This window comes from Oncorhynchus tshawytscha, linkage group LG03, assembly GCF_018296145.1.
Source record: "Oncorhynchus tshawytscha isolate Ot180627B linkage group LG03, Otsh_v2.0, whole genome shotgun sequence".
Classification (NCBI taxonomy): Eukaryota; Metazoa; Chordata; class Actinopteri; order Salmoniformes; family Salmonidae; genus Oncorhynchus; species Oncorhynchus tshawytscha.
Genome location: NC_056431.1, coordinates 16,093,904 through 16,117,143, shown reverse-complemented (window position 1 = coordinate 16,117,143; position 23,240 = coordinate 16,093,904). Strand labels below are relative to the sequence as shown.

The 23,240-nt window shown below is 44.4% G+C and overlaps 1 protein-coding gene across 1 annotated transcript in view; it reads right to left on the bottom strand.

Moving 5' to 3' along the window:
* LOC112244635 (integrin, alpha 8) overlaps positions 1 to 23,240 on the bottom strand; it is a 59,188-nt gene that overhangs the window by 5,550 nt on the left and 30,398 nt on the right. The window contains exons 14-25 of the mRNA XM_042310654.1: positions 18,678 to 18,723; positions 18,456 to 18,563; positions 17,644 to 17,699; positions 17,215 to 17,372; positions 16,884 to 17,012; positions 16,691 to 16,758; positions 16,039 to 16,186; positions 15,630 to 15,722; positions 10,846 to 10,925; positions 10,407 to 10,487; positions 9,460 to 9,565; positions 4,517 to 4,675 (exon numbers count right to left, since the gene is read on the bottom strand). Of these exons, the coding sequence (XP_042166588.1) occupies positions 4,517 to 4,675; positions 9,460 to 9,565; positions 10,407 to 10,487; positions 10,846 to 10,925; positions 15,630 to 15,722; positions 16,039 to 16,186; positions 16,691 to 16,758; positions 16,884 to 17,012; positions 17,215 to 17,372; positions 17,644 to 17,699; positions 18,456 to 18,563; positions 18,678 to 18,723 (1,232 nt within the window). The remainder of the gene's footprint in view (positions 1 to 4,516; positions 4,676 to 9,459; positions 9,566 to 10,406; positions 10,488 to 10,845; positions 10,926 to 15,629; positions 15,723 to 16,038; positions 16,187 to 16,690; positions 16,759 to 16,883; positions 17,013 to 17,214; positions 17,373 to 17,643; positions 17,700 to 18,455; positions 18,564 to 18,677; positions 18,724 to 23,240) is intronic.

Sequence of the window (23,240 nt, the reverse complement as noted above, 5' to 3'; positions counted from 1 at the left end):
GGGCATGCGGGTGCAGGCAGCGATCTGTTGAAAAGCATGCATTTGGTTTTACTATCGTTTAAGAGCAGTTGGAGGCCACGGAAGGAGTGTTGTATGGCATTGAAGCTTGTTTGGAGGTTAGATAGCACAGTGTCCAATGACGGGCCGAAAGTATATAGAATGGTGTCGTCTGCGTAGAGGTGGATCAGGGAATCGCCCGCAGCAAGAGCAACATCATTGATATACACAGAGAAAAGAGTCGGCCCGAGAATTGAACCCTGTGGCACCCCCATAGAGACTGCCAGAGGACCGGACAGCATGCCCTCCGATTTGACACACTGAACTCTGTCTGCAAAGTAATTGGTGAACCAGGCAAGGCAGTCATCCGAAAAACCGAGGCTACTGAGTCTGCCGATGAGAATATGGTGATTGACAGAGTCGAAAGCCTTGGCAAGGTCGATGAAGACGGCTGCACAGTACTGTCTTTTATCGATGGCGGTTATGATATCGTTTAGTACCTTGAGTGTGGCTGAGGTGCACCCGTGACCGGCTCGGAAGCCAGATTGCACAGCGGAGAAGGTACGGTGGGATTCGAGATGGTCAGTGACCTGCGTACTACATGTACGCTTCACCTTAAAATGATTCAACTAATGTTAGGATGTGATCAAGCAAAGCAATGTTTCCAATACCTACATCACAGTATATTGTTTTCTTGTATGCATTATTTTCTGTCCCTGGAGGCCAGAGTGTCGCGGGGGAGATCTAAACTCTGCCTTGTCTCAGGCAGCGCATCAACTCTTCATTTAACGGATTACAGTTTGAATCGGACAGCAGTCAATCAAATTGTGCCAGGTTGTGCAAAGTTACACGCGGCAATGCAGATGAATGTCGGTGGTTGAATTCAGTCGTAGCCCATGGAATGATGATACACAAAATTATTATTTTCGGACATAAATACTACGCTGTAGTCAACAAAAAACGGATTGCAACTTGCAAAATATGCAGGAAGAAAATGACAGACAGTTCCAACTTTGTTACGACATTTGAAGCTACAAAGCAACCCCTACACGGTAAGTCGTGGCTAATATATATATATATTATAACTTTTTATATATATACTATATATAACTTTGCTTGTGTAGCATGTAGGCTAACGTAACATTAAGTCAATGAGCCTCCATACAGTCCGTCAGTGCGGGAACATGATCATTGCACCCAAGATTGAGCTACAACTGGTTAGGCAGTTGGTAGCCTAAATCCTGCCTGATGTTACTGCTGTTCCTAAAACCATTGACATACGTTAGCCTATTGTAACCACGCCTACTGTGTGTGTGTGTGAGAGAGAAGGTTGGACGATTGTGTAATGTTAAAGCCTTGTAATGTTAAAGCCTACATTGCCCGATTGCGCCCCATAGCGGGGGTCTTTCTCATGACTACCTGGCCTGATGACTCCTTGCTGTCCCCAGTCCACTTGGTCGTGCTGCTGCTCCAGTTTCAACTGTTCTGCCTGCGGCTATGGAACCCTGACCTGTTCACTGAACATGCTACCTTGTCCCAGACCTGCTGTTTTCAACTCTCTAGAGACAGCAGATGCGGTAGATGATCGGCTATGAAAAGACAACTGATATTTACTACCAAGGTGCTGACCTGTTGCACCCTCTACAACCACTGTGATTATTATTATCTGACCCTGCAGGTCATCTATGAACGTTTGAAAATCTCGGCCATGTTCTGTTATAATCTCCACCCGGCACAGCCAGAAGAGGACTGGCCACCCCTCATAGCCTGGTTCCTCTCTAGGTTTCTTCCTAGGTTCTGGCCTTTCAGGGAGTTTTTCCTAGCCATCGTGCTTCTACACCGGCATTGCTTGCTGTTTGGGGTTTTAGGCTGGGTTTCTGTACAGCACTTTGTGACATAAGCTGATGTAAGAAGGGCTTTATAAATACATTTGTTTGAGAGTGACAGCCAGTGAGAGTCATGTGGCAGAACTGAAGGGAAAGAACGCAGGTGACTATATATCTTTACTTATAAAAAATACTACGTATATGTCTCATTTTAACATGATTCAGTTTATTTCAGGTTGTGGTAAAGCTACATCTTGGTTTATCGTTTTCACCATAAATTATGTTTCTGCATAAATGATTTTCTAGCCCTGGAGGCCAGAGTGACAGCCAGCGACAGGCAGGTGGCAGAACTGAAGAAAGAGAATGCAGGTGACTAAAATGTTTCACTTATAAGAACGACTGCATGTATTTGTCACCTGAACATAATAACATTCAGCTCATGTCAAGATATGAGAAACCAAAGCGATGTAACAAAGCCACATCATGGCTTATCATTTTCAAAATAAATTATTTTCTTGCATAAATGATCTTCTAGCCCTGGAGGCCAGAGTGACCGCCAGTGAGAGCTAGGTGGCAGAACTGATGGGAAAGAATGCAGGTGACTAAAATGTTTTACTTATCAGAGCTACTACATCTACGCTTCACCTGAACATGATTCAGCTAATGTTAGGATGTTATAAAGGAAAGCAATGTTACAAAGCTACATCACAGTTTATTGTTTTCTTGTATGCATTATTTTCTGGCCCTGGAGGCCAGAGTGACAGCCAGTGAGAGTCATGTGGCAGAACTGAAGGGAAAGAACGCAGGTGACTATATACACTATATATACAAAAGTATGTAGACACCCCTTCAAATTAGTGGATTCGGCTATTTCAGCCACACCCGTTGCTGACAGGTGTATAAAATCGAGCACACAGCCATGCAATCTCCATGAACAAACATTGGCAGTAGAATGGCCTTACTGAAGAGCTCAGTGACTTTCAACGTGGTACCGTCATAGGATGCCACCTTTCCAACAAGTCAGCTTGTAATTTCTGCCCTGCTAGAGCTGCCCCAGTCAACTGTAAGTGCTGTTATTGTGAAGTGGAAACATCTAGGAGCACCAACGGCTCAGCTGCTAAGTGGTAGGCCACACAAGCTCACAGAACGGGACCGCTTAGTGCTGAAGTGTGTAGCGTGTAAAAATCATCTGTCATTGGTTGCAGCACTCACTACCATGTTCCAAACTGCCTCTGGAAGCAACGCCATCACAAGAACTGTTAGTCGCTGACTGATCTAATCAGGATGTATCTAAGCACAGCAATGACAACAAAGCTACCCTCAGAGTATCTGTTTATTAAGATATTATTTTCTTGCTATTTCAGCCCTGGAGGCAAGATTGAGTGTTGCTGAGAGCCAGGTGGAGGAACTAAGGCTAGGTAAGAACAGATAAATTCAATCAAACCCACAGTGTGGTATGAAATGAAGACATGTTAGACATTTCGGTGGGCTTGATTGAATTCATTCTCATGTGTTCGCACAGAAGATAGTTGGCCTTTTCTGTTGGTTTGACGGACTCTGGTATGTGGGACCCTTTCAAACTGAGATCACTCTGGTCTATGAAAAAGTCTTCACCGACATTGGCAACGGTTACGACCCAAACTCAGGTACAGCTTACGCCGACAATACTACAGATGAAACTTACGCCGACAATACTACAGGTTCACCCACACAGCAATACATCTACAACTCAGATAAAGGTATAAACATAAACACACAATCTCCATGCTCACGTGTTCACCACAGGAGGCTGCTGAGGGGAGGACGGCTCATAACATTGTCTGGAATGGCGTGAATGGAATGGTATGTGTTTGATGTGTTCGAAACCATTCACTTCAGTTCGTTCCAGTTGTTCCTATGAGCCCGTCCTCCCCAATTATGGTGCCACCGGGCGCCTGTGGTGCCCACAGGGGCCAGCTACTGGCACAGACCCAAACCACTAACAGGCTGCTACAATGCCTAAGAGAGACGGATAGTGCTGATCTCTCCCTGCTTCCCCTCTGATACAGGTATGTTCTCAGCACCAGTGAGAGGAGTCTACTACTTCACCTCCATGGGTCGAGAGCCTGGACAGAGAAAATGGGTGTTTACTTGGTCAAAAATGGAGAGCAAATGATATACAACGTCCATGACAACTTCCATGGTGGTTATGAGTACATGACAGGTGCCGTGGCTCTGGAGCTAGAGAAAGATGACCTGGTGTACTCAAGGCTTCCTAAGGGCTGGGGGCTGTATGATGACAACTACAATCACATTGTCTTTACTGGCATCCTGCTCTTCACCACCAACCCTGCTATGGGCCGACTCTACTAGTCCCTCTCTGTCCTCCTACAGTCTTCAATAAACATGGAATGAGTGACTTTGTCCTGTCATCATTAAAGCACATTACTCAGTCATCATCACAAACATAAACCAGACGGTAGATGACATCCTATTACCCTATTTTATTATGAGAAGAACTGAGCTCATAGAACTAGCATCAATGCTAGATCGGGTCAGTAAATATTTGATCTAACTGAGCTGTAATTTCACAAAAACATTTATGCCATTGTTTCTGAAGCATTGGAGACCAATACAGGTTAATTCATATAGAACATTAGTGCATGAGTACAGTGTCCAGTGTCCAGTCTTAGCAGGAGGTGTTATTGTGTTACCTGTAGGCCCAGGAGGTTGAGGCTGGTGTTGCTCCGGCAGCTGATTGGTCCTTCCGTTAGAACCTCCAGAGCGTAGAGCAGGTGTTCGTCACGGAAACGAGAGGGCCAGCCCACCTGGAGCTCCGCCTCCCGAATACTGCTGGGACCTGAGTTATGGAGCTGAGAGAGTAAGAGGGAAAGGAGAGAGATGAGAGGAAGAGAGAGGGGGGAGTAGAGAGGGAGGGGGAGGGAGGGAAGTAGAGAGAAGGAAGAAGAGAGAGAGTATGAGAACACCAAGCCACTCAGCTTAGCCCCTTTCCACACACTCATTAATTCTGAGGGTGGTGATGGTGAGTCACCATCAGGAGATGGTCCCAGTGCTCCAGGCAGGAATTCTCTGAGAGAGAAACTCTGGCCGGCCTAACTATAACCAGCTGGACAGACTGCAGGACAGGAGCAGTGCAGCCCCAGACCCTGCAGACATCCAGCAGATGTCCCTCTTCACTGCATCTTCAACACACACACGTATAATATCTACATAGGTGTACAGAGGCTCATTATCAGCAACCATCACTCCTGTGTTCCAATGGCACGTTGTGTTAGCTAATCCAAGTTTATCATTTCAAAGGCTAATTGATCATTAGAATACCCTTTTGCAATTATGTTAGCACAGCTGAAAACTGTTGTGCTAATTAAAGAAGCAATAAAACTGTCCTTTAGACTAGCTGAGTATCTGGAGCATCAGCATTTGTGGGTTCGATTACAGGCTCAAAATGGCCAGAAACAAAGAGCTTGCTTCTGAAACTCGTCAGTCTATTCTTGTTCTGAGAAATGAAGGCTATTCCATGCCAAGAAATTGAAGTTTGCGCTGTTCTGTGAAGGGAGTAGTACACGCAGATGCAATATTCGTGTTGTGGGACTCCCGGAAAATTCTGAAGGGACACGTTCAGTAAAATTCTTTGAGGAATGTCTCCCTGGCTACCTACAAATGGACACTAAGGCTGGTCGTGTGAAGCTGGACAGAGCCCATCGCTCTCAAGCACCGATACCCGGTCCAATGATTATTCCACTGCGGTTGTCCGAAGACGCAAAGCGTTTGATGAGGCGAAGGCTGTGACTCAGGAGAATGGAGATGGACTACGCACTGTTGTACCCGGCCACATTGAAGATTGTGGTCAACGGATCACCTAAAAAGCTCTACAGACCTGAAGAGGCTGCTGCATTTATTGACTCTCTCGGGTAAATAACTTTAAGCTGCACCTCCGTAGCATTGGATAACTTTGTTTATTTTTGGTTGAATCTGATCATGAAACAGTGGTGTGAGTCCTCACGTACTCCGGCTCAGTAATATTCGTATCTTTATTATTTTTCTTGCTAAAGTAATAGCCACTATAGCTCAGGCTGAGATATGTGTGAATCCATATTGGTGCCCAGGCTTGGTTTTAGGTGGAAGAGCCTCAATATTCTTCTATTGATTTTCTTTTCCATACATATAAAGGATGAGGCTATTGAGTGGCAATGCAGACTTAAGAGTCTACATTGGAGAGTTGAAATCCCCTGCATGTTAGCTAGTGGGAAAACCCCCTTTTGGATCTTTACATGTTTAATTTTTGGGTTTAGTATAGTTCGAGTTCAGGGTTCATATTGTTTGTTTATGCTCGGTGAGATAGAGGAGAGTTCAACACATGGAAAAAGGTACCACCCCACTTTTACAGTAGGATCCAGTCTGGATATTGAATGGTCAAGACACAATGGCAGGTAACGGACTGCGTGTATGTACATGGAACATTAGAGGGAGCCATAACCCCATTAAAAGGAAGAAGGTACTGTCTTTTTTTTTTTTAAAGAAAATATTGATATTGCCCTGTTGCAAGAAACTCATTTGGATGATAAGAAACACCTGAAATTACAACAAGGGGGGTTTGGTCAAGTGTCTTTCCTCATCATTTACATCCAGAAGTAGAGGTGTAGCAATTCTGGTGAAAAAGAACTTACCACTTAAGGTCTTGAATTGTTTGAAAGATAAATTTGGTCGCTTTGTTATAATTAATGGTACTTTACAAGGGCAGAACATTTCCATAATGAATATTTACTTCCCCCCTGCTCACCCCCCTGATTTCCTCACTAAGGTATTTCTAGACTTTTCAGAATTAAACTCGGACACTGCAGTGGTTGGAGGAGATTTTAACTGCTTGTTGAACCCCCTGATTGATAAGTTTCCCAGCGGTATAGCTTCACTCTCACCTCAAGCTAAGTCACTTAAAGTTATTTGTGATGATCTGGGGTATGCGGATGTCTGGAGAGCTTTTCATCCCTCCAACAGAGAGTTCACTTTTTTTCTGCACCTCATGGATGTCAGACTAGAATAGATTACTTTTTTATGCCCAGGACGTCTTTTCAGTCTGTTTTATCCGCTAGGATAGGAAGCATAGTCATATCTGATCATGCTGAGGTGATCCTGGACATAAAACTCAATGGGGCATTCAATCGGTCAAGACATTGGAGGTTGAATACAACCATTCTTAAAGACCATACATTCACATCATATTTTATTACAGAGTTTAAAGCATTTTTCTCTATTAACTAAAGAGAAGGACTACATTAAAACGCCCACTCCTGCCCTATTAAAGGAAATATCAGTCCTTAGATCAACGTTAGACTCTCTCCTAACACAGGACGCTGAAAAGAAAATGAGATTTGTCAGGCAAAAGCTATATGAACATGGCGATAAGCCAGGAAAGTACTTGGCATACCTAGCTAAAAAGAGAGCTGACTCTCAGTCAATTGCTACTATTACTGATTCTAATGGTAATCATTTATATGAAAATAAATTGATAAGTGACTCATTTAAGACATTTTATACAAACCTTTATGCCTCAGAACTGCCAAAGGATGCACCCAAATTAATGGAGAACTTCTTTTGTAAGATTGAGCTCCCCACTATTTCCGAAGAACAGAGGTCTCTCCTTAATGCCCCTATTACCAAGGAAGAGATAATGTTCGCAATTAAGAATCTGCAAAATGGTAAGGCCCCAGGACCAGACGGGTTTTGTAGTGAGTTCTATAACGAGTGCCATGGCCTGATCCTTGAGCCATTGCGTGATATGTTTATCCACTAATTTTCAAATGACCAGCTCCCTCAAACGCTGAGAGAAGCCAACATTTCACTTATTCTCAAAAAGGGAAAATGTCCTAACTAAGTCAGAGGCTATGCCACTTGGTAGCCTACACTCTGTACCTAATACTTCTCCCCCCTTCCCTTTTAAATGGTCTCCCTCAGGTTTCATGTATCTGGGTATATTTTTTTAACTCCTAAATTCATGCAAATGTACAAAGCCAATTTTGTTCCCTTGTTTGATACAATAAGACAGGATCTGGAGCGCTGGAACTCTCTCCCGATTTCTTGGTTGGGTAGAATATCCCTCTTGAAAATTAACATTTTACCTAGACTACTTTACCCAATCCAAATGATCCTAGTATTACTCTCCAATAAGGTAATAAAGGATGTAAATGGATGGCTAATTTCCTTTATACGGAGTAAACGCAAGCCAAGACTTAAGATGGCAATATTGCAGCTGCCAAGTTCTATGGGCGGCTTGGACCTGCCCAATATCAGGATCATTCAAATGGTGTGCCCACCTTTGTTATATTTCTGACTGGATCACAAATGATGACTCCTCTATTTGGTTAGACATTGAGACTTTTCTTTCAAAGTACCCCTTACAGGATATTTTATTTTTCAGACGTTTCAAGTCTGTAGAAGATCACTGCAATAATCCCGTTACACTTAACACACTCAAAGTATGGAGATCAGTTCAACGCTTCCTGGGAAGGTCCAAACTAACCTCTGCTCTTACCCCAATTCTTAACAACCCAGATTTCAGTCCAGGATTGCTGGATGCTGGCTTTAACTTTTGGCTTAATAAGGGCATACGCAGGCTAAATGACTTATTTGCTGATAAGATTTTATTGTCATTTGAGCAGATGGTCGAGAAATATCGACTCCCAAAGCAGGACTTTTTCAGTTTCCTACAAGTAAGACATTATATTCTGAAGAGCACCACCTTAATTGGTAACCCTGATGTGTCTGTCATTGAAATAATGTTTTTTTCCCACAAAGGAAAATGTCTGTAAGTCTGTTTTATGATACTTTAAGGTCCTTTTTTGCACGCCCAATTTTTCAGTTTTTGATTTGTTAAAAAAGTTTGAAATATCCAATAAATGTCGTTCCACTTCATGATTGTGTCCCACTTGTTGTTGATTCTTCACAAAAAAATACAGTTTTATATCTTTATGTTTGAAGCCTGAAATGTGGCAAAAGGTCGCAAAGTTCAAGGGGGGCGAATACTTTCGCAAGGCACTGTATATATATATATTATATATATATATATATATATATATATATATATATATATATATATATATATATAGGTATGTGTAAGTGAGTGCTGTTTTTTTGTTTTTGTGTGCTTTGTCTCTGTTGTTGTATCTCTTAATATGGGTGAAAATTGTGAAATTCCAATAAAAATACTGTTAAAAAAAAAGCCTTTTAAAATGATAAACTTGAATTAGCTAACACAGCGTGCCATTGGAACACAGGAGTGATGGTTGCTGATAATGGGCCTCTGTACACCTATGTAGGTAGATATTCCATTAACAAATCTGCCATTTCCAGCTACAATAGTCATTTACAATATTAACAATATCTACACTGTATTTCTGATCAATTTGATGTTCTTTTAATGGACAAAAAATGTGTTTTTCTTTCAAAAACAAGGACATTTCTAAGTGACACCAAACTTTTGAACGGTAGTGTTTGTCTGATTCCCCCTCGTATCCCTCCACCCCGCTCTCTCTTTCTCTCTCTCTTCCTTTATGACAGTAATTAGAACTGTTCAGGAGGCCTTTGATCAGACAGCAGACAGCACTTACAGGGCTACTGCTTTTACTGTGTGTGTATGTACCTCGTAGATGTGTGTGACCTGGGGTCCTACGTCATCCTCTTTGACCGGCTTCTCTTTGGGCTCCCAGTGAGGAAACGGAAGAACCACCTGAGAGGGATGACACACCCTGGAAAGGGAGAGAGAGAGAGAGGCAGAGATGGGAAAGAGAGAAAGAAAGAAAAAGAGGAGCAATAGAGAAATAAAGAAGAGAGAGAGTATGAGAACAAATGATATGGAGAACAAATTATATACAACATCCAGGACAACTTGGGGGGTGAACACCAAGCTACTCGCCACTCCGCTGCCAAACACAACTTACCCAACGCCGGTTGGACCTTAACCTCCAGCCCCCCACACCCACAGCCCCCCACGGATCACTGTCTGTTTGTGTGTACAACTGCCTTAGAACCAGCCAAGTCACTCTGGGGTCCAGGCTTTGAAGTGTGTTTGTGTGTGTGGGGGGATAGTAAAACAAGGAACATTCGGACAAGTGGGGACATTTCATCAGAACCCACAAGGAAAAAAGCTATTTTAGGCTTGGGAGTTAGGGTTAGGGTTACAATTAGGGTTAGGGTAAGGTTTCGTTTTAGGGTTAGGGGTTGAGCTTAGCGTTAGGGTTAGGTTAACGGTTAGGGAAAAAAGGAGTTTGAATGGGAATCAATGTTTTGTTCCCCACAAGGATAGTAAATCAAACGTGTGTGTATGTGTGTGCAAGCGTGTGTGTGACGAAGGAGCACTAGCACTGGCTCATGTGTGCATGATTAGCAGAGATCTATTCATAGAAACATACACAGACACAACCACACTAGGCAATAGAAATACAGAAAACTAAATGAGCCTGTCTCACCTACATGGCACAAGACAAAGAGATACACTGTATGACAACAAAGTGCATCAAACACAGCAAAGATATTCTAATGTCACAGGGTTAGAGAAAAGATCAATCAGAACAGAGATGTATCACTCACCCCCTCAGGTCTAGCTGAGCTCTGGCAGAGATGGAGAGAGACAGACTGACTGGGTTGCTCTTGGAGTTGTCTTTGTTTGAACTGTAAGATAAGAGACACACATGAGTCAATAAAGATGTTTGAATGTAGAGTCTGCACCATGGCCTGACGATGTATGGTGTGTGTGCGTGTGCATGTGTGCGCATGTAAGTAAATGAGTGAGTGAGCGTGTGTTTGTGGCGAGATGAACAGTCAATGTTTTGTGTCGTCTGTTTCCCTCCGGCCATCTGTCTCGACGCTCTTTGTTTGGGAAAGCCACAGAAATCCTCAGAATTCTGACAGAGGTTCCTTTTTACAGTTATGTGTGTCACAGCTCTTCCGCAGTGTGTGTGTGTGTGTGTGTGTGTGTGTGTGTGTGTGTGTATGTGTATTTGCATGCCTTTGCGTGTGTGTCTGTCACCTGTGGATCTGTAGGTCAAAGTCAATGTGAGGACCGGCATCATCCAGCCTTTGGACAGCAAACCTTAAACCTACAGATACCTGGAGACAGAGACAGTGAGACAAAGAGAGGACAGAAAGAGAGGGACAGAGACAGAAAGAGACGATTCAAAGTCTGTGTCAGTGACATCTGTAAGTGTTCAGTTAAACCGAGCAGCCTTCTAACCCCATGTAGAGTTTCCCTTTGTTAAAGCTAACCAGAACCTGGCCATGGTGTGTGTATCTGGGTTAATCAAATCAAATCAAATCAAATCGAATTTTATTTGTCACATACACATGGTTAGCAGATGTTAATGCGAGTGTAGCGAAATGCTTGTGCTTCTAGTTCCGACAATGCAGTAATAACGAGCAAGTAATCTAACTAACAATTGCAAAAAAAACTACTGTCATACACAGTGTAAGGGGATAAAGAATATGTACATAAGGATATATGAATGAGTGATGGTACAGAGCAGCATAGGCAAGATACAGTAGATGATATCGAGTACAGTATATACATATGAGATAAGTATGTAAACCAAGTGGCATAGTTAAAGTGGCTAGTGATACATGTATTACATAAGGATGCAGTCGATGATATAGAGTACAGTATCAACGTATGCATATAGATGAACAATGTAGGGTAAGTAACATTATATAAGGTAGCATTGTTTAAAGTGGCTAGTGATATATTTACATCATTTCCCATCAATTCCCATGATTAAAGTGGCTGGAGTAGAGTCAGTGTCATTGACAGTGTGTTGGCAGTAGCCACTCAATGTTAGTGGTGGCTGTTTAACAGTCTGATGGCCTTGAGATAGAAGCTGTTTTTCAGTCTCTCGGTCCCAGCTTTGATGCACCTGTACTGACCTCGCCTTCTGGATGGCAGCGGGGTGAACAGGCAGTGGCTCGGGTGGTTGATGTCCTTGATGATCTTTATGGCCTTCCTGTAGCATCGGGTGGTGTAGGTGTCCTGGAGGGCAGGTAGTTTGCCCCCGGGTGATGCGTTGTGCAGACCTCACTACCCTCTGGAGAGCCTTACGGTTGAGGGCGGTGCAGTTGCCATACCAGGCGGTGATACAGCCCGCCAGGATGCTCTCGATTGTGCATCTGTAGAAGTTTGTGAGTGCTTTTGGTGACAAGCCGAATTTCTTCAGCCTCCTGAGGTTGAAGAGGCGCTGCTGCGCCTTCCTCACGATGCTGTCTGTGTGAGTGGACCAATTCAGTTTGTCTGTGATGTGTATGCAGAGGAACTTAAAACTTGCTACCCTCTCCACTACTGTTCCATCGATGTGGATGGGGGTGTTCCCTCTGCTGTTTCCTGAAGTCCACAATCATCTCCTTAGTTTTGTTGACGTTGAGTGTGAGGTTATTTTCCTGACACCACACTCCGAGGGCCCTCACCTCCTCCCTGTAGGCCGTCTCGTCGTTGTTGGTAATCAAGCCTACCACTGTTGTGTCGTCCGCAAACTTGATGATTGAGTTGGAGGCGTGCATGGCCACGCAGTCGTGGGTGAACAGGGAGTACAGGAGAGGGCTCAGAACGCACCCTTGTGGGGCCCCAGTGTTGAGGATCAGCGGGGAGGAGATGTTGTTACGTATCTGTATTGTGTGTGTGTGTGTCTCAGTTGGAGGATCAGTACAGATCTGAGGGCTGAGACAGACCAGATCCCTTTCCCTCTAGTCTTCAGACCCCAGTTAAACCCCGCTCTACCCTTGCTTAACTCACACCATGTGGAGGGCTTAGTTCATAACCATGATTATGATAATGGCTTCTTGCATTTGTGTGTGTGTGTGTGTGTAATAATGTTGTCATGAAAAACAGGTCAGACACTAGTCAATGCTGGAAACTCTTAAACACACGCTAAAACTACAAGGGAGAAGCCTGAGGGTGGAAACTCATTAGGACTCCAAAGTCAAAGAGACTTTATTGTACATCAGAGAGAGAATCAGTAAAACTCAACAGAGATGACGAAAGACCAAATGAGTCTAAATCACTGAGGTCCCCAGGCTGAGAGAAAGAGAGAGAGACAGACAGAGTGACCCAAATATATCTCTCTCCCCAAATCTGGAAAACATGTATTTCCTGTTGCTTCTCTCCCATGTCTTGAACAGCACCACCACCACTATAAAACTGTCTAATCTGGATCTACTGTAAAACACACCATAGTACAGAGACAGAGTTTGTCAAGGAAATTATCTAGTGCATCGAACAGCCATCGACCTGATCTAATGCATCGACCTGTTCTAATGCATCGACCAGCCATCGACCTGATCTAATGCATCGACCTGTTCTAAGGCATCGACCAGCCATCGACCTGTTCTAATGCATCGACCTGTTCTAATGCATCGACCAGCCATCGACCTGTTCTAATGCATCGACCAGCCATCGACCTGATCTAATGCATCGACCTGTTCTAATGCATCGACCAGCCATTGACCTGTTCTAATGCATCGAACAGCCACCGACCTGATCTAATGCATCGACTTGTTCTAATGCATCGACCGGCCATCGACCTGGTCTAATGCATCGACCAGCCATCAACCTGTTCTAAAGCATCGACCAGCCATCAACCTGTTCTAATGCATCGACCAGCCATCAACCTGTTCTAATGCATCGACCTGATCTAATGCATTGACCAGCCATCCACCTGTTCTAATGCATCGACCTGATCTAATGCATTGACCAGCCATCCACCTGTTCTAATGCATCGACCAACCATCGACCTGTTCTAATGTATCGACCTGATCTAATGTATCGACCAGCCACCGACCTGTACTAATGCATCGACCAGCTATCGACCTGATCTAATGCATCGACCAGCCATCGACCTGATCTAATGCATCGACCAGCCATCGACCTGATCTAATGCATCGACCAGCCATCGACCTGATCTAATGCATCGACCAGCCATCGACCTGATCTAATGCATCGACCAGGCATCGACCTGATCTAATGCATCGACCAGCCATCGACCTGATCTAATGCATCGACCAGCCATCGACCTGATCTAATGCATCGACCAGCCATCGACCTGATCTAATGCATCGACCAGCCATCGACCATGGCTCTGTGACTGTTCCCAGAGAAGGGATGTAAGAGAAGGGATTGACACTGTCGACCAAACTAACAGATAGGTATCTATTTGTTTTTCTGGCCAGTGAGACCTCTGATTGCTCTAAGGCTATATATGGTGTTCCACAGGGCTCTGTACAGGGGCCGTTTCTGTTCACATTGTACATGCTGACTGTCTGGCAGAGGTGGCACAACAGGCCCCAGAGTAGTGTAGTGGAAGACAAAATTCTGAGGCCCTTCATTTTTCCTGATCTGGTAACTTAACCAGGTAAAACTCTGGACCTTATACGGTATGATGTGATTCATCTGTTTAATATGGGCTATGATGGGACCAGAGTTTTTCTAATCAGGTCACATGGTTTGGGGGAGGATGAAAACCCTGTCAAACTGCAGCAACCTTTTACTTGTTCATATGAATTATATTTTAAAGAAGGACTAGGGGGGTCCTATAGACAGACACTGAGAAAGAAACATGATTGGACAATAAAACACAGGGGTGAGCTTGCTTTATGTAGGTTTGCATCATGTAGTTTGCATTATTGTGTTTATATGTTATATTATTGTGTTTATATTTCACAAACAAATGGGCTATAAATAGCCTACACAACATTACCTGCTTTGTTTACCCTGGCCAGAGGAACAGGGCCCATAGTAGACTAGACTATGCAGCTGCTGTTAGTATTCTACAGTTGATCAGACCGAAAAATTGTCTCGTTTCCATGCAGCACATCATGTCAGCTCGCTAATGTTTAGGAAGGCTGCTCCATTTATGTAAGAGTTTCTGCTTGTATCTGTCGGGAGTGATGTGTTATCAGCTTGCTAAATAAATACCAGAGGAAAGTGGAGAGTGCCTTGAGCTTTATGCCAGCCTGCGGGACCTGCGTTATCCATTCATCTGATTGGTCAAGACACACAAAGAGCCTGTAGCAGCACTCCAGTGTGCAGTCTGCATTTTAGAAGCTTGACTCAAAAATATTAGAATGAGAAAAAGATACATTCAAAATGGTCTACAAGCGTTATTCCGGCTGCATGATTAGTAAGTGTGTGTGTTTATTATATAAAAGCTCATGAATTCCTATAGGTCCAAAGGGGCAAGGGTAAGTATGTATGGGACACATCTGGTCTGAAGGAGAGCTGACGTGCACCCACGCACACAAACACACACACTCTTCAACCCCTTGGAGCCCTCTAAAGCCGCGCCCCAGAAGTGAAATATGATCACATAATTGATTAATCAGAATGCTGTGTGTCGCTTCTAGAGCTAACAAATACCGCTCTCAGGCTCACAACACACACACTTATGCACATAGCCAAGTATACACACACACACACATACACACACAAACACACATGCACGCCCAGACAGACAGACTGGTTACAGAAACACAGGGTAGAGTTACATGTCGGAAGGGACCACTCTTTACTTAACAAAGCCTGTGCTTCCTGGATGTGTCATGCAAGGGGCGAACGGATTAACACACACAGAAATACCCACAGACAGCTTCAGAGTGTGGGACTCATTGGGGCACGGGGTATCTGGGTGATCAATCACCATGGTAAATATCAATCAGCACCGCTGTATCTGATTGACAGCTTCCTGTTTGGACAGGAAGTGGATGTTTCCAAGTAAAGGGGAGGTCAGTGTGGGGGCATGTACGTGTGTGTATTTTTTGTGTGTGTGTTGGACTTACTTCTGTTCCAGCAACCATAGGGTTCCCCAGGTCACACACCACTAGTCTGGAGTCATTCACCATCCTGTACTCACAGTTCAACTTGGATAGAGACTGGAGAGGAGAGGAGGGCAGGCAAGAGAGGAGGTGGAAGGGAGAGGGTGGAAGAGGAAGAGAAGTGATATGTGGGGGAAGGGAGGAGAGGAAGAGAGTGATGAATGTTCTGACAGTAACAACCTCATCCATCTTAGTGCCCCATTACTCTCTATCTCTCACAAACAAACACACTATGAGTCCTCTAGAAAAAAAACCTGACATTGTCAACAGGATGTAATGTAATGGTAAAGAGGTCAGCAAGGCGGTAGGGTCTAGTTGAGCTGGGCTAGGGTCAGTGTGGGGGGTGGTAGTGTGTGTGAATGTGTGTTCTCACCTCTATCCTGCGTTCCACTCCTATGTAATCAGCCTCAGGGGGTAGGAGTGTGTGTAGCTCTGTCTCATATGCCCCCTCTCCTTTGTTAACCGCGTTTATGGTCAACATGACCAGGTTGTCATCCCCGACCACCAGCTCTGTACGGTCCCTGTATTTGTGTGTGTCCAGGAGAGAGAAAAAAACAAGTCAATACTATGTCAAACAGTAGAGGTCAGAATATGTGTGTGTGTCAGTCAGAGGAGAATGACAGGGTGTTTTTGTTGGGCTGCCATGGCGATAGCATACAGATGGAAACAGTAGAAAAACACACACACACACAGGCCTCACTACACGCTTGCTAATGTAAACAATCAGAGAGTAAACTTCTCTCCGTGCATACTGTAACACAGTCCTACACTTTGTTTGGGTGTGTGTGTGTGTATATGAATGTGTGTGAGTGTGAGTATGTACATATGTTGAAAGTTTACAGGTTGACAAGGACTTTTCTGAATCTTCCCAATATGCCTCACTTGACAGGGCAGGGCACAACACACACCACAAGGCGTAACACACCCCTATATCAGTAAGGTTACTTAACTGCTGTTTTAAATGAGACTGTAACTGATTCATGTTGACGTATATGCTACATATGTTAGATACAGTACATACTTACATGCTTGCAGACAGCTGGAGGTCTGGAATACACTCGTTGTCTTCCCCACAGTCCAGCAGAATATACGCCTGAGAAATAAAGGAGAGAGGGATTGGGAGAGGGATGGGGGGAGGATTTAGGTCTAGTCTAACAGTACTCATATGCTGTAAGTGGTCTTGATTGGATGAGAAAGAGAGCCCATACACACACACACCTGTTCCTGCAGGAAGGTACTGCTGTAGCGGTTGAGGATAGGGGGGAGGTCCAGGTTGGAAGGAGGGGCTAAACTGTAGTTCAGAGCCAATGAGATGGGAGTCAATTTATCCCTAAATTCATCCTCCTCCTGAGAGTGACAGAGAGAGAAGGGGGGGAGAAACCATGTAACAGAAAGTTTGTTCACTATAACACAATAACGGGTCCAAAAACAGGTTCAGCTGAGTTGGCAGATATTTTAAGAGGATCTTGTCCAAACACAGCAAGGACGGAGGCCTCAATTAAAAAAAAAATCCAATCCATTATTTGGCAGTGGAGTGTGTTTGACTTACTCGTAGGTAGACCGTGTAGTTCAGGCAGGAGTGTGGACGGCTGTGGCCAAGAGTTAGGACCCCTGTGTGCTGGGGCTGATGGGAATCCAGGAAATGAACTCTTTTTACTCCGCCCCTCACACCTTTCAGCCAATCCAGTTGCAGCTCTGCATTCAAGACTGGGAGAGGTGGAGGAGAGAGGGGGATGGAGGGAGAGAGTGAGGAGGGGTTCCATATGGTCCCATCCTGTGTGGAAGTGTGTGTGTATTCTCATCTGGTGTGCAGGAGGGAACCCTGTGTATTGTCTACTTTATCCCTTTTAGATTCAACAGAGCATCATTAGCCAGTGGAAACAATGCATTCATACATTCATATAGTCAGCATCTCTAACACGAACTTATACATAAACCTCTACATCCCCCCTCTTCATCCCCAGTCAGAGCTACTTACCTACAGAGTCTGGGATCCCCACACCGCTCACCTTTGCACAAATATCTACCCTGAGACTGGATAACAGAGAGAGAGAGGTAGAGATACATGGGAGATTGAGACAGGATAAAAACATTTCTCTTCTGTATATATGTCTGCGTGTGTACGTGTCAATGTGTGTTTGTGTGTGTGTGTGTGTGTGTATGCGCTCATTAGATTCCAGGATATTAATGGTGCAAGTCTCCCTCTGTAGGAGTTACTTTCCTGTTCCTGATAGAAGGGACAATAACACATACTCACACACACACACACACACACACACACGACACACACAACACATACTGGGGTTCTCTAGCAGTGAAATGCCTGTCAACCAGAACCACTCAGGACAGAACAATGATTAGAACAAAAACTTCCTCTTTACCGCTCGTCCTCTCAGTCTCCCCAAAACCACCAGAAAAACAACTCAACTGGCAAAAGCTCTCAATAAAACAATTATTCAATGAAAGAAAAAGCAACAGTCCCAGACAGTCCTAAAAACTCCCTAATAGTACATGTGTTGTTGTGTCCTGTCTCGTTCCTCCAGCCAGTCTGATGGTTTATTTCAATCAGCCGTGTTTGTTTTGACTGAATTCCACAATTTAGTGTTGTCTGTCAATCTGCCCAAACACACCATGTCTCTGTCCCTGCCAACACACATAGCCTATAAAGCACCCTATTGGTCTTACGTCTGTCACTCACTAGGTTACCATGGTGTAGGGTTTCTGGAAAGGTAGGGCATGTGTGTGACTGCTTGTGTGGGTGCATGTGCTTGCATGCGTGTGTGTACTCACCAGGTTACCATGGTATCAGATTCTGTCAGGAGGCAGGATCGGTCGTCAGGGTTCAGGATTCTAGGAGTCAGGATCATCTCAGCCTCCACTGACACTACAGGACGAGCCCTACACAAACACACGCATGCACACGCACACAATTCATTTCACCATTGTAAACTAGCAGCCAATCTGATACACGAAACAATGTAGTCTAGCCAATCAGAGAATTAGATATCTTACCTGTACACCGACACCTCCCCTTTACCAAATGCTCCCACTATCAGATCTACAGTGAAAGAGAGAAAGACAGACAGACAGACAGACAGACAGACAGACAGACAGACAGACAGACAGACAGACAGACAGACAGACAGACAGACAGACAGACAGACAGACAGACAGACAGACAGACAGACAGACAGACAGACAGACAGACAGACAGACAGACAGACAGACAGACAGACACAGAGAGAGAGAGAGAGTCTATGAGCTTCAAAGAAAACCACAGATGGGACTGATTTCATGGTCTGAGCAATCTCATCAAGCACAGACCTCTGACACATAGATACACACACATACACAAACACATTTAGTCTGTACCAGCTTTGAGTTGTGAATATAACCATTTTCGCACTATTTTGGTTCAGAATGAAACTATCCAAATAGGAACACAGTGTGTGTGTCGCAACGGAGAAACCCCACGGCACATTCCAGCTCCATTAGAACGTTCCCATTGGTCTAATCAGATCCCTCTGCTACACAACAACAACACTCCCTCACTTTACTATAATCATGTGCCTTATACAACCAGTCAGTCTGCAGCAGCCACTTTACTATAATCATGTGCCTTATACAACCAGTCAGTCTGCAGCAGCCACTTTACTATAATCATGTGCCTTATACAACCAGTCAGTCTGCAGCAGCCACTCAACTAGTCCATTGCTCTACTCAGTTAATTTGTGATTATGTGTTTTGAAGATGGAGTCTTAAATGGGTTTTTGTTTAAAATAGGAGTGACTGGGATATATAGAATAGGCCCCCAACCATAGATCTAGCTAGTCCTGTCACTGGAAGACAGAGGTTAAGCTAAGCTCTGAAGCTGCTACAGCACTGGGACTGGGGACAGAGGCTAAGATAAGTCATGCTAATATCAATGAGGCTGAGGGTCAGAGGCTAAGGTAAGTCATGCTAATATCAATGAGGCTGAGGGTCAGAGGCTAAGTTTACTTATGATAATATATCATTGGGACTGGTTAAGCTCATTAGTTCTGACCTCTGCAGTTCTGTTTGAAAGAGTTCTGAGCTCTCTAGTTCCATCGGTCTAGTGGAGGTCATGAGAAAAATGTGATCAGGACCTATAAGGGTTGATGTGGTTCTGAAAACTTGTGACAGAGAGGTTGTCTCCAGTTTACTAGAAAGAGTCAAGTTGAGAACTCCTCCTCAGATAGCCTTTTATCTGTTGGGAATATACAATCCTGGCTATCCATCAAATAAAACAGACTAGGTTAAGTGTTGATGCTGATAGAGGGCTAAAGTGTCATACACAGGGGCACCCTGTTAGTGACATCTGTTTAAATGGTTAAACTATTAGAGTCAAATACTAGAACGTTCCCATAGATCTATTGAGTGTGTGTGTGTGTGTGTGTGTGTGTGTGTGTGTGTGTGTGTGTATATATATATATGTGTGTGTTCTTGTGTGTGTGTGTGCACGTGCGCGTGTTTAAGTGAACGTGTATCTAAATTGAATGTAGGAGTGGTCCATCTGTTTTTGCAGTCAGTGAGAGTGCCTTAGCCTGCTGAAACCACAACATTCAACATTACACCCTAGCCCCCAGTGTATGTGTGTGTATGTGCGCATGTGTGCGTGCGTGCGTGTGTGTTTTATAGGTGTAACAAGGGGCGGTAGAGAAAGGGGGACCTCTAGCTGTCTGTGGGGTATGGGGGGCAGTTGGAAAGGTAGAGGTGAGGAGGGAAGGAGGAACGGGGGAACGAGAGGGAATGAGGAAGAGGGGAAAGAGAGGGAAGAAGGAAGGGGGAACGAGGCAGAGAGGAGGAAAGAGGACAGCAGTTAAAGCACTTGGCCTTTCAACCACAATCTGCAAGTCATCAAAGCTAAGGTGTGCTTTCAGCAGGCAGATCTAACCTCACACACGCACACAAAAAGTACAGTCCAAACATCAGCTCAGCCTCAGGGACCCAAACCTCCAACAGAAGAATTCCGCTCTCATTCCAAAGTCCTGGATCTGTCCGTCTTACACTCCAGAGAAACCCAACCCCACTTCTCCCGTAGGTGTATGTGTGCATACATGCGTGCCAGTGGAGGCTGCTGAGGGGAGGACGGCTCATAATAATGGCCGGAATGGAGCGAATGGAATGGCATCAAACACCTGGAAACCATGGAAACCATGTGTTTGATACCATTCCGCTCCAGTCACTACCAAAAGCCTGTCCTCCCCAATGAAGGTGCCACCAACCTCCTATGGTGCGTGCCTATGTGTGTGTGTGTGTGTGTGTGTGTGTGTGTGTGTGTGTGTGTGAGTGTGTGCACGTTCCTCCCATAGGTACAGTTGTACATACACTAGAGCCAAATACATTTAAACTCAGTTTATCATAATTCCTGAATTTAATCCTAGTAAAATCCCTGTTTTAGGTCAGTTAAGATCACCACTTTGTTTAAAGAATGTGAAATGTCAGAATAATAGTTGAGAGAATGTCACGACTTCCGCCGAAGTCGGCCCTTCTCCTTGTTCGGGTGGTGTTTGGCGGTCGTCGTCACCGGCTTTCTAGTCACCATCGATCCATGTTTCAGTTTAGTTTAGTTTTGTCTGGTTTCAATTACATATCACGTTCCTTATTTAACCCTCTGGCATATATTCCTGTTCTGTCTGTGATTGTTGGTGTCATAAGTGGTTGTTGTATGTGCTAGTGTGAATGTTTGTTCCTATTTGGAATTTTTGCTTGACTTTTTTGAGTAAACTCCGTTGTGTTGCTCAAACCTGTGTCCTGCGCCTGACTCCGCTACATTTCTGCACCCAATCGCTGACAGAATCACGGACCGTTCAAATGGAGTCAGCAGGTGCAGCCAGCCCTTCTCTCCCAGTAGAGGAGCGCGTTCAGCAGCACGCGACCATGTTACACATTCTAGGGACAGCCATGGATCGCGTGCTGCAAACAATGGACAGATGGGAGAGAGGAGGCTTTCCTGTAAATACTACATCATCACCTCCGCCCGCACCTCAACCTACACCGATGTCCACCCCTCCGTCGTCAGGACCCAGTGGGACTGAGTCAGGTTTGTAGGCCTCCTTGCTCGCACATCCTTTTTCAGTTCTGCCCACAAATTCTCTATAGGTTTGAGGTCAGAGCTTTGTGATGGCCACTCCAATACCTTGACTTTGTTGACCTTAAGCCATTTTGCCACAACTTTGGAAGTATGCTTGGGATCATTGTCCATTTGGAAGACCCATTTGCGACCAAGCTTTAACTTCCTGACTGATGTCTTGAGATGTTGCTTCACTTTATTTATATAATTTTCCTTCCTCATGTGGCCATCTATTTTGTGAAGTGCACCAGTCCCTCCTGCAGAAAAGCACCCCTACAACATGACTCTGTCACCCCCGTGCTTCACGGTTGGGATGGTGTTCTTCGGCTTGCAAGCCTCCGCCTTTTTCCTCAAAACATAACGAAGGTCATTATGGCCAAACAGTTCTACTTTTGTTTCATCAGACCAGAGGACATCTCTCCAAAAACTACGATCTTTGTCCCCATGTGCAGTTGCAAACCATAGTCTGTCTTTTTTATGGCTGTATTGGAGCAGTGGCTTCTTCCTTGCTGAGCGGCCTTTCAGGTTATGTCGATATAGGACTCGTTTTACTGTGGATATAGATACTTTGTACCTGTTTCCTCCAGCATCTTCATAAGGTCATTTGCTGTTGTTCTGGGATGGATTCGCACTTTTCGCACCAAAGTACGTTCATCTCTAGGAGACAGAACGCGTCTCCTTCCTGAGCAGTATGACGGCTGCGTGTTCCCATGGTGTTTATACTTGCATGCTATTGTTGGTACAGATGAACGTGGTACCTTCAGGCGTTTGGAAATTGCTCCCAAGGATGAACCAGACTTGTGGAGGTCTACAATTTTTTCTGAGGTCTTTGCCGACTTCTTCTGATTTTCCCATGATGTCAAGCAAAGAGGCCCTGAGTTTGAAGGTAGGCCTTGAAATACATCCACAGGTACACCTCCAATTGACTCAGTTGTCAATTAGCCTATCAGAAGCTGCTAAAGCCATGACATCCTTTTCTGGAATTTTCCAAGTTGTTTCAAGGCACAGTCAACTTAGTGTATGTACATTTCTGACCCACTGGAATTGTGATACAGTGAATTATAAGTTTAAAAATCTGTCTGTAAACAATTGTTGGAAAAATGACTTGTGTCATGCACACAGTAGATGTCCTAAACGACTTGCCAAAACTATAGTTTGTTAACAAGAAATATGTGGAGTGGTTGAAAAACAAGTTTTAATGATTCCAACCTAGGTGTGAGTATACTTCTGACTTCAACTGTACATGCATTGTGTTTGTTCAGTGTGTGTGACTGAGTAACTCGATGTGGGGTGATTCTGTATAGGGACTGGCTTTGGTTCATAGCCTGGCACAGACTCAATACTTACACTCAGAGGCCAGAGAAATTGATCACAAGCCATGCAGTGCATGTGTGTGCATGTGTGTGTACGTGTGTGTGTGTTAGTGTGTGTGATGTTTTCATTATAAAAGACCCAGATTTCCTGTTTGCAGAATGGAGAGA